The sequence below is a fragment of the Cibotium barometz genome, chromosome 6 (assembly GCF_041138505.1).
Source record: "Cibotium barometz isolate CiBa-2024 chromosome 6, ASM4113850v1, whole genome shotgun sequence".
Taxonomy (NCBI): domain Eukaryota; kingdom Viridiplantae; phylum Streptophyta; class Polypodiopsida; order Cyatheales; family Cibotiaceae; genus Cibotium; species Cibotium barometz.
Window position 1 is genome coordinate 37,206,503 of NC_141051.1, and position 15,566 is coordinate 37,222,068.

General features: G+C 42.6%; 1 protein-coding gene across 2 annotated transcripts in view; it reads left to right on the forward strand.

Annotated features, from left to right (window-relative positions):
• Nucleotides 1–7,273: 7,273 nt before the first annotated feature.
• The window catches only part of SCD1 (stomatal cytokinesis defective / SCD1 protein (SCD1)), a 194,191-nt gene continuing 185,898 nt past the window's right edge, over nt 7,274–15,566 (forward strand). The window contains exon 1 of one of the 2 annotated variants that reach the window (XM_086799538.1): nt 7,274–8,019. In XM_086799538.1, the coding sequence (XP_086655664.1) occupies nt 7,837–8,019 (183 nt within the window). In that variant the 5' untranslated portion in view covers nt 7,274–7,836. The remainder of the gene's footprint in view (nt 8,020–15,566) is intronic. The other variant, XM_086799539.1, reaches the window with a different exon arrangement.

A 15,566-nucleotide genomic window follows, 5' to 3' on the forward strand; every position in this document is an offset into this window, starting at 1 on the left:
GGTTCTTGTGTTAATTGAAGAAGTCTCCTAATTGCAATGAAGGATTCAAGCCTTTCCCCCAATCCATCACATTTGGCTTGCCTTGTGTAGGTAATTCTTTCACCGAAGATCTTTGCCTTGTGTAGGTAATTCTTTCACCGAAGATCTTTGCTTGTGGATGGAATCCCCCTTGAAAGCCTCAAGTAATGACATGCGATTCCAGTTCATACTTTCAATCAAAGTGGCCTCGTTCTTGTTCATATTCTCAACCAAGCTCCCAAATGCATTGGCTTGTTGGGCTTGATTTTGGTCAATTGATTGAAGGATTTTACGCTTCATTTCAAGTATTGTTTGTGTATGGCTTGCCAATGTCACTTGCACACTTGGGCTAGCACGCCCACTTGCATTTACATGAGCATTGGTGACTGGCTCATCATAGTTATGCTCCAATCCCTCATTAATGTTTGTGCCCTCTTCATGTGCAAGCACATTACCCACATTTGCAATCTCTTCCATTTCTTCAAGTGATGTCTCTTTTGCCTTTCGTGGTCTACCCCTTGGCACCATACCTAAAAATGGAAAATTGGGTGTAGAAGAATCAAAAGTCGTCAAAAATTGGAGATCTTGAGCTCTATGGATAGCCCTAGATGTGTACTACCCAACTATGCAAAAATAGTAGGATTCCTAGATGCCCTAATATTCTATGTTTTAGGGTTTCTATTACATTGTTAAAAATGAAGAATTGACCCTAAAACCTTGAATATTAGTCGGAATATTGATTCGATTAGCTTGATGGAGAGATATTGGCTAGTTCCACCCACCCCCTGAACGACTTTACTTCAATCAAAGGCTAGGTATTCTTTGTTTTGACTTTTAGGTCAAAGTTAACTATGTTGGTTGACCTAGCAAACAACTTCCAAATTAAGCGGTTTTTGGTTTGTTTTGGGAAGCTTATGACATATACTAACCACCCATATGCTCAAATGTCAAAATTGAATTGTTATTTTTGATCGAGCCAAGTTTTGACCTAACGGCAACTCTTGTCGGTTGGGAATGCAATCGGTGTCGGAATCAAGCACTTGAGTGCTCCAAATGTAGCTCTTCGATAGTAATTTCAAGCTATGTAAACCACTTCAAATCAGCCCCAATGGTTCCAGACTAAATTGGTGTTTTATGCTACTATAAAAATTGCCAAAATTTTGGCATAACCTCCTTTGTATTTGTTGCCAAATCTCAATGAATCAAAGCATCAAAATCATATAGCTAAAAGCATAGCATCACAGACTATCCAATGCCCATGGTAAATGCATCCAAGCATTATCACAAATTTGCCCAATCTTAGCAATTTCTCATCGCAAAACCATGCATGTACCCATTGCCAATCCTTGCATTTGCATTTGTTAATGGAAGTTTTACCATTTGGTGATGATTCATTCGATGTAACGCATTTATGCTTGCCGATATCCTACCTAAGCACTTCTTACACCTAACCAAGTTTCAATCTCGAGGTAACGGTTGAGGCTATGTCTTCAACACCTTGTACCTAGATCCCTTTTCATACCACTTTCCCACGGCACTCACGGCACAGAAAGTTCATGAAACACTCTCTCTTGACCTCTCCTCCAATGCCAAGGGTACTCTCACACACATCTAGATTCTACAAATGAATGTGCAGGAAAAATGTGTGTGAGATGTCTAAGCTTCAAATGAAAGATTGCCAAGCTTGCTTACATGTGGCATTTATAACTGCATTTCCCAATCAAAATATCCAACATAAGAGTTTAATTTTGTTGATTAGGTTCAATGGGTTTTCTTATCCTTTTTGCATGTCTCCAATTCCATTGATTTGTTGATGATCAGCAATGAACATGAAACAAGATTTTCAAGAAAATTTTGACTTTTAAAAAAAATGAAGAAGATCAAGAAAGTAAGAGAAATTGATTAAAGGCATGGCTCTGATACCAATGAAAGAAGGGAGGAAGAGAGAGACATGTTAACTTGGAGTCGAGAAGATAAGACATCGTTTACATGGAGTTTAAACATGGGTGAAGGTCACCATGAAATCTTGCATGACCATTGCTTGATTGATATTGACACTTGATGCACATTTGAAATGAAATGTCCATGCACTTATGCATAAAGATGCCCAAAATCAATAGAGATTGGCCTTAATAATCATAGCTTCCTTCATGCATGAGATTCCCAAGACATCAAATAATACATGGAAAGACTAAGGAGATTAAGAGGAATGACATTATGCATTGGCTTCAATGAAATCCCTAAAAGAAACCTTAATCTTAAAGATTTCCCAAAAATCCCATTCGTGTCAAAAAAACTCTAATTTCTTTCTCATTATTGTGCAAGAAGGGTATGGATGAGTAGAGGAGAGCCATATGCACAAGTCTAATGCCCTCAATCCCCAAAAGTATGAGTGAAAAAACTAATTTTCCAAGAAACCTTGATTTGCAAGAAGATGCCAAAAATCATATAATCTCATGCTTTTGTAGAAAAGCATTAGGAAGATGAATCTTGAAGTAACTTTCCCAAAATGTAAAATGAAACCCTAATTTTCATGAGAAACCCTAATGTCAAAAACATGAAAGTTTGAAGCGTTGAAGGTAGTATGCAAAGCTTACACATTGGAGAGTCTTTGAGAAGCATTGAGGTAGCCAATCTTGTGAATCAAATGCTCTAAATCATCAAGAAAAGCGTGCAGCCTATTTTTGCCTCAATGTGGCTAAATTCGTCTTAATCACCATTAAACTGTGTATGGCATGGTTTGTGAACCTTGTATCATGAGATAACAACATAGGAAAGCATATTTGGTGATTATAAGAGCTAGGGTTTGAAGAAAAGACCAAAAACGTAGGCGGCTTTGAAACACAGAGATTTGTGGATAGTTTGAGCTATCACCGGCACCGTTTCATGCCATTGATGCATCAATCACTTGCCGATTCTCATGCAAGCTTCCAAGATGCACAATATTGCTTGGAATCCACCATGGGACCAAAACCGTGAGGAAAGAGATGAAGGGGAAGAATGATGTAGGTCCACACGTTCAAACTTTGCCTGCCCTAATCAAATTTTGGTCCAAATTATGCTCGATCACCAAGATTTCTCCAAATTTATGCAATTTTTATCAAATTAGGCTCAAATCTTGACTAAGCTCCATGCTCCTCATGCCCATTGATCCATGTATGTACACTTGGGCTTATAATTGTCTTATATACCTTTGGCCCCTTTTCACACCTATTAATACCTTGGCCTCCACATTGGGCCATGCCTAAGGCCCATAGTCCTTTAACACTTTATTACAGCAAATCCTTTTTGGAGGCATGTCTATATTGCTAAGAGGTTTTACCTCAAGCTTAATGGCCTTTTAGCTCATAGAAGAAGCATGAGACCATTGGTGGTTACACACCAAACAATCCATTCACCTTGTGGAAAGGTTTTGGGACACATTCCTTATGTGTCAAGAGGTTTTCTTCAACCTCAAAACCAATGGCATCATCTAATGTCATACAAGAATTATGTTGTTGCACACCAACAAATCCCATAAATACATTCTTTAAACAACAATCATAGTGTCTTTAAAAAGACAACCACTATATATATTAATGACACACTCACTGAATGAAATGGTTGAACTATTTGAATTGTTATTGAAGTGGATTTTGGTCTTATAATTATGAGAGTCCAATATTTCTTAAGAGGTTTTACTTGATCTTTACCCAAATCAAGCAAAACATTTGGTTCTAACTCCATAGGCCCTTAGACATATATAGTCCCATAACCCCACTTTTATACAGAGTGATAAATTCCATTCTTGCATATGATATAGAAATTTGTAACACTAAAAGGGATGAATAACAATAATAAACGTGAAGGACTTTTATATAGAGGTTTTGACATTTTCTTTGGTTTTGCCATATGCACGTATTGTTGAGAAAGCATTTTCTTCCTTTAATCATTTGTTGAAGCATTAAACAAAGCCTTCTTAAACATATAAGACGTTTTAATATCATTATTAGGTACTTGCATAGAAACCATCACCCATCAAGAACCTTTTCTTGCTATAAACCACATTCATTATTATCAGGTACTTGCATGGAATTGAACCAATTCATTATTATTAGGTACTTGCATGGAATTGAACCATCACCCATTAAGAAATTTTTCTTACTTTAAATCACATTCAAGATTATTGACATCTTCCTCACCCTTTAATAGCTAGAATGAGTGCTTAATATTTGGCATCTACTATGACCTTTGCAAGTGCTTAACGGTTGAAATATTCACATTGAGGTCATAAATAAATTGATATGAGAATCTACCTCAAGGTTTACACCAAGATTGTAAGGCTTCCACTCCCCCCTCCCCCCTCCCCCCTCCCCCCCCCCCCAAAAACACACACATTTCTATCTTTCCAAGAGGTGTACTATATGGAAGTAAACATAATAACCTCAAGTCAAATGGCCTCTACTCTCATACAAAATGTATGAAACCATTACTGGTCTCACACTAACAAATCTTTTTGGGAGACATGTCTATATTGCTAAGAGGTTTTACCTTACGCTTAATGGCCTTTGGGCTCGTAGAATAAACATGAAACCATTGGTGGTTACACACCCAAAAATCCATTGTTGTACACCTCGTGGTGGTAAGATTTTGAAACACATTCCTTATGTTCCAAGAGGTTTTATTCAACCTCAAGACCAATGGCATCTAATCTCATACAAGAAGCATGTTGTTGCACACTAGCAAATCCTATAATTAAAATTCTTCAAACAACAATCATAGTGTCTTTAAAAACACAAACACTATAAAGACACTCGTTGAATGAAATGTTTAAACTATTCCCAGTGTTATTAAAGTGGATTTTGGTCGTATAATTAGGAGACACTAGCATTTCTTAAGAGATTTTACTCGATCTTTACCCAAATCAAGCAAAATGTTTGGTTCTAACTATCCCATAACCCCACTTTCATGCAAAAGAGTGATAAATTCCATTCTTGTATATGATATAGAATTTTGCAACATGGGATGAATAACCATAATAAACATGAAGAAGGACTTTTATATAAAGGTTTTGACATTTTCTCTAGTTTTGCAATATGCATGTCTTGTTGTTGAGAAAGCATTTTCTTCCTTCAATAATTTGTTGAAGCATTAAACAAAGCCTTCTTAAACATATAAGACATTTTGATATCGTTATTAGGTACTTGCATGGAATAGAAACCATCACCCATCAAGAACGTTTTCTTGTTCACATTCATTATTATTATTAGGTACTTGCATGGAAGATATGAGAATCTACCTTAAGGTTCACACCAAGATTGTAAGGCTTCCACTGAAAATTATAGGAATAGTAGGACCACTAGATTAATCCCCAGGCTTAGCATGTTTTTCCACGAGAGCCTTTTAGCCATGTTCAAGCTTATTCAAAATGCCCACAAGCAATGTTATGGAGAGGTCCACCATTCGACCTGGCCAAAGAAAGATTTTGACCACCGTAAGGCCTAGCATGTTTTTCAACAAGAGCCTTTTCGCTAGATTAAAGGCTACATGCTAAGGAGAAGTCCCAATAAGCTTCATATTTAGATACACATTACAACAAAGTCAAGGTATCCCAATGGACGCATGGCCTATGTTTCTTAATAAGATTCCCCAAAATGGCATTGAAGCAACCTTTTTGACCAACCACATGGTGCGCTTACAAGCAAAGACCATGGCAATCTAATAATTGCATATACTTAACATAAGATTGCATGCTAAAAATACCTCGAGGAGAACCATCAGAGACGTATGAAGTGAAGGAATGAATCTTTATTTCAAAGTGGCTTCACAAAAATAAGCATTTAGTTAAACCTTGAGAAAATTAGAGACATATGAAATGAAGGAGCAAATCTTTATTTCGAGGTGGGGAAGAGGGATACCCTTCACAAAAATGAGCATTCAATTATATTTTCTTACTATAAATTGGTAAAAAGTCAAATTCTACCACACGAATAATCTTTGATTGGTATATGAACTCAGCTACCATCTGTCATTTCTCCTCCACATTTCAAATAATCATGGTACAACTATGCCTTAGACTAACTTGAGAATGTCAATAAAGAGATGATCATTTAAATCTAGAATATACATAAAAATTTGGTTATTTTAGGATTTGTTCAAGCTTTCGTTTAGTAGCTTTATGCTATGATTTACACCTTGCATTGGTACAAGGATTAGTTGTGATACGTCTACAAGAGGGTGGCTTGGAGATATGTATCTCAACAAAGACGATTTGTAACCGAAAGCAATTCACTTATTAAGGTTAAAACTCTTCTAGATATTCTTGAAATCTATTAGCTCTATGAGAGGAAATGAATCCCCTTTGAGTTAGCCGAGTTTACTGAGTACAAAAATTACATTCTCTTTTATGACCGAGCCTATGAATAGGTATACAATCTTTGAGCTTCCCAAATCAAGTAGGAAGATGGATCATGAAGAGCTTCCTTGGGCCCTCTAGGTAATAGTCTTGGACAAGGGGGCATTTGTTAGGTCACTAGAGAAGACAAATGTGCAAAATAATGACTATTAAGCTTGCATATCCAATTTATATCCAATATACCTATAATATTTTGAGAATTACAAGATAGTCGTTGTTGATGTCCATGTTTCTACCCTTTTAGATTTGCTATTAAAATAAACTTTGCACTCCAAGCAGACCCTCTTCACCCCATTTGGGGATGGAGAGAGAAAGAAAGAAAGAAAGAAAGAAAGATTTTATTAACGTCTTCTAAAAGACCGAACTCGGCCTATGAGACAAATCGGAGTACATGTATGGGGTATCCTCTGTCATCCCAACAAAATGAAAAAGTACTGAATAAAAAAGCTGAATCTGGGTGTGCAGGGGATGGAGCTCTATTACTAGGAGAATGCAAAGCTATATGCATGGAGTATACAATCATGATATGCAACCTAGCTAGCTCCATCCTGTACCATACTGGGGGTATAAAATGGTATACATCAGTGAAGGGGGTGTCCACAGCTCCCTGAAAACCATGCCTGGGTGTGCTCTGAAGCGAGCCAGTCGCTCCGCACGTTCTCTGTGAAACTGAGCTCTGATCTTTGTCATCTCTCTCTGAGAGAGACAGAGAGAGAGAGGGAGGGGAGGGAAGGGGAGGAGGGGATTTGCAAAGCCCTAGATTGGCGGTGGTTTGGAGCTAGCTAGCACTTGGCAATGCCATTTGGCCTTTTCGCCAATGGCATGACATTATTAAGGCAAACGAGTAACCTCGTTTGTCTTTGACGAGTGGGAGCCTAGCCCATCTCGAACCTCCAAACTGTGTGTCCGAGCCTCCCAATTCTTGCCACATGGTAGGCCCATGAAATTCTTCCTTATATATAGCCCATGAAATTCTTCCTTATATATAGAGATAAACGGCCAAATGGAATGACAGCATTAAGTCAAATACCTTTTTGTGGCTTTGCCCCATTGTAAGAGCCTCATGTAGGCTAATTTCTCGCTTTCTTGTGTATTTAATATGATAAGCAAACGGGATTAACCCTCGGGCTACTAGTATGATTTAGCTCCTATATTTCCTGGATTCTTAGGGGGAATATCACTCATCAACCTAGACACCCCTCTCCTGGCAACATCAGCTAAACAGCAGATGTATTAAGGGTGTTGCACGCATAGATCGGGCTGTACATATCCTTGGCACTGGATCGTGGCAGGTGTGGGATTCACAGGCCAGTTTCAGAGTGCATCCGGAAATGCGGCTTGAGTGTTCGCAGTGTCTAGAGCTCGATAGCTTGGATACCCAATTTCAGTTCAAGTAGGCTTTTGGGCCAGATCTTGTAAAAGCTATGGGGATGGCAGGACGGATCATGGAGTACTTTGTGGTGTGTGGCTTGGGACCAGCAGTAAAGACCATGCATGGAAAGTCTGGCTTTCAGGGATTTGAAGTCATGTACATGCCATGTCTGTTGGATCAGTTTCCCCCCACAGCATCTTCAGGCGTGGCTCCACTACCTCCTCAGCTCCCTCCGGTATGATTGTCCATATCCTTTATGAATTTATGTCAAGAAAAATATGTTTTTTTTGTTGCCATTGATGTGATAATTGCACTAGGGACTGGAGAAGCAGTTGGGACTGACCGTGGCTAATGCTGTAATTGCTTTTTTTGTTGACACTATCCTCTAAAAGGTCGCCACGATCAACTAAAGTGTCCACGTGATTTGTAGGAAAGAAGATAGGCACAGAAGTGTCGATGCTCAGTGTGTTAATGAGTATACCAATCCCGAGTGTGCTAATGGATGCATCATTAATCAAATGCACACTATCCTCTAAAATGTCACCACAATCAACTAAAGTGTCCACGTGATTTGTAGGAAAGAAGATAGGCATACAAGTGTTGATGCTCATTGTGCTTGTTGCCATCCACAATGGGAAGTTGTCTTGGTAGCTCTTCACAAAGTTTCTACGACACATTTTTCGGTAGGGTAAGTGTACAATGTTGAACAGATGGTTTACTTTGTCCCAAGCAAGATCCTGTAGGAGTGTCCCACAAAGACGATGCTGATTTTTTTTAAATTGTGGATGGTTTATCGTGTTGTGGGCAAGAACCCGCAAGAGCAAGTCCACTTGATGCTGGATGGTCTTATTGCGCTCTGGTAGGCTCGTTGAGCTACCTACTATGGATACTTCAAAAAAGCAATCCTCCTTAGAAGATCATTCGACCATGGATAGAGCACCATTGATTCCCCAAGTTGAGATTTCTCAAGTTCCTGCTGCAAGTACTTCTACCTCAAGAACTCCTACCATGGATCCTCTCATGGCACTCTTGCACTCCATTGCTCAGCACTTAGGGCATTCGCAAAACAATTGTTGCGTTCCTATGATGATTCGGAGGAAGCCAAGCATTGAAGGACGATGGAAGCTGAAGACCATTCCCTAGAACATGAAGAACGTTGCCTAGAACACAAACGTGAAGAACGTCAACAAGAATGCAAAGCACAATGGGGTGCTTTGAAGAAGAGAACCTCTACTCATGGGAGGCTCGCCAACAAGCAATCGTGGATGCCGTCAACAAGAGCTCACAACCATTTTTAAACAAGGTCGGCTGCGTCAGTGTATTCTGCACTTCGATGCCATGTGGACCTTATTGTACAGGATAAGTGTAGGCTTGAGGCTGGTCACCAAGCATTTTGTGAGCCCTCGTCCAAGGACGAGTCACCGATGAACCACCAAGGGGGAGCGAATCGCATCATATTGTGCATATTTTGCATTGTTTCTTTGTATTTGTTAGGTACCGTCTTTGTAACCCACTAGCAATATAAAATGATGTACATGGTGACTCGGACACTTATTAGACTATTGTCGAGTGTTCTAAACTTCTAGGTAACGGGAGTTCTTTGTGTTGTCGGACATTTATTTCACAGGTGTCATTGCCAGCCAAGTGTGAAATCTATGTTTGAGAAACTAGCGTTGGGCTATAGGGATTTGATGGGGAAAAGTGGGATATTGGAGGCAGGGCATCTTGGGCAGATTTGGTGAAACCGGCCTCTGGTAGAAACCAAAGTGTGGTAGAATAGCGGTCACCCTTCCACTTGTAGTCCAAATAAGAAACAAAATAAACTGGAGCTAGAGTGCCCCAAAACTGAAATGAAATCGACACCTGTTGGCCCCAAAACTTGGCGCCCCTTTCGGTATTTCTTTATTCAAATTCAAAAAGATGTAAACCTGAGTACAACAAAACCAGCCAGGGGAATACACCTGTATGTCCAATTTGGCAACACACAAGACCTCTTAGCACAGAGGATTCACACAGATCTGTGTCCCACAAAAGCAACACTTCGTCCTCTTCCACTTTGGGGAGAGGCTGTGGCTACGGCTGTCCATGTGAAGAAACAACACTTTTCCAGCCCTAAAAAGGGACTTTATGGTTATTTTATATTTTATATTTTTGGGGGTTTTTTGTCTTGGCTGCTGGCCTACACCTTTATGGTGACCAGCAACCCCCTTTACTATAAATAGCATTGCCCATACCTCATCATCCATGTACCACTTCATCGCCATATCAGGTACCATCTGGCCGCCTCCAAGCAGAGGCTCTCATCTGTGTTTTCCTCTGCTGGTCTAGACCGCCTACTTCAGGGCTCACATCAGCCAACATCAGGCTGTTTTCAGGCGCTTACTTTAGGGCTTCTTCTGCTCACATCCGCGTTTCACCTCAGCGTATGTCAATGCCTACATCAGAGCATATATTAGCGTTTATACATCAGCTTACATCTACGTTTTGCTTCAGCAGACATCTGCGTTTTGCTGCAGCTCACATCAGCCCACATCTACGGTTACATCATGCTTACGTCAAGGTTTATATTAGCGTTTATCTCAGCCTTCTTCAGCGCATACATCAGGGCTCACATCCAGCATATCTTGTGTGTTTTGGCATAGCCCTTGGGACGGCAGCCCTCTCTGCTTAGATACGCAGCACTTGCGTCACCAAAGCTTGCACCACTCGGGATGGCAGCCCTCTTTGCTTCAGGTACGCAACACCCGTGTCATTAGAGACTGTACCACCATCATTGTCATCGACGTTACCTCTTTCCGTTGCCACTATCACCTCGGAGTGCTTTGCCTCACATCGATGCGAACCTTCGTTATCGACCGTGCTTCAGCTCTGACGTCCTTCTTTGCTTCAGGACTGGTCTTCTTTCTACTCAGAGTCACCTCTCATATGAGGGCTCTTGTACATATCTGCACTCACCTTTTTATATATATTTACTCACATATTTCATGCTGTATGGTTTTACTCCGATCTCTTGTATATTTGGTTCTTCCGTCCTTTTGCCCTCACATGGTATCAAAGCAATCGTGAGCAAAGGGATTGAAGACCTCGAGAGCACACAGCATGGATTGTCTACCTGCACTCCCGGAGGACCGATTCTTCTCACCAGAAGATGCTTCTCCAAACTCTGATCTGGACCTCATAGGGACTGGGATTTCTTACTCAGTGGAGGATCCTGTTCAAGATCATACTTTGGGAGATGATCAACCCATGCACATCACCTCATCCACACCACCTTTGCCATCACGATCGCCCTCTCCGACTTTATCAGATCTTGTTTCCAGAGGGGGATACATTCCTTTTGCCATTGTGTTTGTGTGGGACCCTGGCATACTTCATCTTCTTTCATCTTCTCTCATGGTCCCTTTTTGGCCTAAGAGGGGGTGTGAAGAAACATCACTTTTCTAGCCCTAAAAAGGGACTTTATGGTTATTTTATATTTTATATTTTTGGGGTTTTTTGTCTTGGCTGCTGGCCTACACCTTTATGGTGACCGACCAGCACCCCCCTTTACTATAAATAGCATTGCCCATACCTCATCATCCATGTACCACTTCATCGGTGAGGTCGAGGGTGTTTGGGACATCGGGCTCGTTGTAGTGCCGTGGCCCGATCTAGAGTCACACTAGAGTGGGGTGTGGTGGGAGGTCAGGCACTCGAGAATGTGTGGCTCGATGAGGCTGTTGTGGGTATGTCATCCATGGTTGGTGCGGCATCCTCTCGTGGTCGGAAGATCAGAGTGGTGGTTGCCTGGGGCTAGGATGGATGTCTCCCACGGGGTCTCAGGGCTAGGGTGGATGTCTCCCATGGGGTCTCGACCCCCTAATCAGTGAGTCCTTGTGGCGATGAAGCTCTAGTAGGAAGAGGCCTATGCACTACTGATCTGGGTAATCCACCCCTCTCTGAAGTTACAGTGGAACCTCCCTCGAATCTCATAATATACGGTGCACTTGCATATGAAGCGGTCCTCTGACTCGACCTCCTGCTGGCATATAGTGCATATCCTCTCCTCATCACGAGGTTTCTGCATGGCTCTCCCTGTCTCTATCCTCAGGTGGTGACAAATGTCAAGATATCTGGCCCTGAGTACGAAACCATCCTCTGTAAGCCTCATGAAAGTATCCATGTAATACTGCCGTTTGTGTGAGATTGGCTCATGTGTTGTGATCTAGGTATCTTGTATGTATATCTGATCACTTGGCTCCTGTCATCCTGAGATAGCATGATAAATGGGGAGTCTGGGTCATACTGGAGTGGTGGGAGGCAATCCATCTTGAGTCCGTGCCTATTTGGCTATACCATGACTCGTGTCCATTTGCTCCTAGTTGCTGGGAGGACTGTAGGGCGAGCCTCGAGAGTCTCCAGGGGGCCATGGCTCTGATCTAGTGCCTCTACTACCATGGGTGGTGCAGCAACCTCTGCTAGGATAATATCATGTGGGATCGATGCTTTGCTGCATATCATATGGGAGAGCATCATGACCTAGGGTCTCTCTATCTTCGGCCATTTGGCTGTTGTAAGATCAAGTGCCCAAAAGGGTGCTCCATACATCAATGCCAAAGTGACCAAGGTGTCAAATAGCCACATCTTGGTTGTCGGCTCCTGGAAATGGGCCTAGAAGCAATCTCTCTCCATGAGAGCAAGAGAAGCATACCCTCACATTAGTCTAGTACAACACGAGTGTGTGCAATCTCCACTGGCGTAGCCATGAAGGTGAAAACTCAATCGAGATGTGAAAAGTGTCAGAATATGCAGCAGAGATGAAGACAAAATCTGAGAACACAAGAGCAAGTGCACTATAGAAAAATACAGCAATAGAGGAGAGAGAGAGGTGTGTAACTCTGCTATATATACACAAGAAAATCCTGAATACTGAATGAATACATGTGTGGGGCAAGGGGCCATTTTATATGGCCCCTATGGTCCAGTCGGCCTGCACAGCAAGGACAGCCGACAGCAGCAAAATAACACCCGACTTGCATAAATGGCAGTCGGCTAGCTCCAGTCTGTCGGCCACCACACATCTGGAGTCGGCCAGACAGAGAAAGAGAAGGAGCAGCAAAACCAGTCGGCTATCACCTGGACCACTCAGGACAGCCTCCCACACCTGGTAAAAATAGGGAAAAATATGGAGAATGGGGAAAAATGAGAAAACACCTAAATCGGGCGGGCACACCCACAACAGAGGCCCCGGTGTAAATATACAGATAGGAGATGACTGCTAACAAAAAGAGGGGATGTGTTGAAGCATATAACCTTGGTTTTCCCAAGGTTTATTGTGAGATCCCGTTGTGCACCAAAGTCCTGTAAGACTAGAGATATCCTCTGATAATCCTCCTAGGCATCTCACTTGCCCTATGATCGAGTCATATAATGCAATTAGATAAGGAGCAGCAGAACCAGTCGGCTATCACCTGGACCACTCAGGACAGCCTCCCACACCTGGTAAAAATAGGGAAAAATATGGAGAATGGGGAAAAATGAGAAAACACCTAAATCGGGCGGGCACACCCACAACAGAGGCCCCGGTGTAAATATACAGACAGGAGATGACTGCTAACAAAAAGAGGGGATGTGTTGAAGCATATAACCTTGGTTTTCCCAAGGTTTATTGTGAGATCCCGTTGTGCACCAAAGTCCTGTAAGACTAGAGATATCCTTTGATAATCCTCCTAGGCATCTCACCTGCCCTATGACCGAGTCCTGTAATGCAATGACGACGACACCCCCCCCCCTTCCCCCCGGAGATCATGTTTGATGGTACCCCCAAATCTTGAAGTCTCTGCAATAGTTTGGCTTGAGACACCGTATCAAAGGCTTTGCGGAAATCCATAAAGCAACAGTAAACCCGTTAGTGTTGTGCTCTGGCCTCCTCTATGATGGCTCGGAGGGTGAATATGTGATTTGAAGTGGAGAATAACCCGCGGAACCATGCTTGCCCTGATGCATTGTGCCCATGTCTCTCTATCAGTGTTCTGAGCTCCATCTCAAGTACTGACCCATGAAGTTTGGCCGGTGTGGCCAATCATAATAGTCCTGTAATTGTTGGGGTCCATGGGAGATCCAGCTTTATGGATGGGTGTGATGATATGGGCTGTCCAGGTGGGTGGGAAGCGTTCCGAAAGACCTCGGTTGAACATATGGGCATTCATATCGCTTGTTTACTCAAGCATTGTACACCATTCTCCAAAGAATAATATAAGCAAATACTCCTGCTTGTAGGGGGCCGGGCGGGGGGTGGGGGGGAGGCGGGCTTCAGTGGGTATTCGGGACCCAATACCGTGTCGTCTTCTTCATTCTCTCTCTCTCTCTCTCTCTCTCTCTCTCTCTCTCTCTCTACTATCTGAATTGGATGCTAAAGATTCTCACCACATAAGCATATGAGGACTTCCTAGGTGGGAAGTAAACATATTGCAATGTTTGTACATCTCTCCACTATAACCTGTAACCTCGGCCGCATAAAGCGTGCCTCTGTGTCCTTGCGGACTTTGGTGATCATGGGCTGTAGGTGTGTCCTGAATAGTACCGCCACTCCACCAGATCCGTGTAGGCCACCATATATGCGTGTGTCCTCTTGGTAGGCGGATGCCCACTCATAGTCATAAATGCGTGGTAGGCCTCTCTCCGGGCTCTAGTGGGTCTTTGTGAAGAAGATAATGTCCCTTTGTAGAAACTTCCCTAAGTCCCTCAACGTCCGACCATAGTATCCCATTGCAGTTCCAAACTGCCAGCTCGAGGTGTATGGTCCCATAGACCCCACACCCCTATTTGGGATGCCACTCTGTGATAATGACTCGCTTGTCCTTCTGCATTGCCCTTGCGGGCCTCGTGCACGTTGGGCTTGTTCGCCTGTCTGTACTTTACCTTGCCTTGGTTTGGGTAAGATCATCCCCTAGGTACATATTCTCCCCTGGGAGAGCTGTCCATGTGTCCATTAAGGCCTCTCGGCTAGCAAGGTGCAGGAATTGCAAGATGAGGGGGCGCTCCCTTGTGTCCACATAAGGGGCCCCTTCCACTTTGAGTTTCTTGCAAAGGCTTAGAGTGTCGGCCTTGGGCGATTCCCTCTCCTTTAATATTGTCACCCTCACATGAAGAGTGCGGACCTTCCTCCTCTTCTCCTCTTGCAAGGTATGATGTATGATGGGGGTGGGTGTAACCATCGCAGCTCATCCTTTCTCCATCTCCTTCTTTGTGGCCACTAAACCTCATTAATTTCCCCTTCTTATTTCATTTGTGCTTTGCAGTGTGCACACATGTAGCTCCTCCTTGAGGTCTTCAACTTGTGCTTTCCAGTTTCCCACTCTGGTCGTATGGGCTTCCTTGAGCTCTTTGATTTCCCTATCCTGTGTATCTTCCTGGCATATTAGGTTGTCCCCGATAACTTTCAGCTCGTCTTTCAGCCATCAGCCTAGGGGGTGCTTCTCCGAGCTCGCGAGCACGTGTTTCTCCATCTTGTCAATGATTGTATTCAGTTTTGAATGCAGGGCCTCCGATTTCTGGGATCTCTTCATCTTGGTGCGAGAGAGAAAGAAAGAAAGAAAGTTATATTAACGTCTACTGAAGACCCCAAGGGTCTATGAGACTAAAAGTAATACAATGGTACCATGGATATACTGAGCCATGGAAAACTGAAAGAAAAAGTAAAATGAAAAACGTATGACAGTACATGTGATAAGCAGATGATCCTGTGTACAGTGAGATATGTTGTGATCAGCCATAGGCCAAAATGACCTATGAGACCAAAAT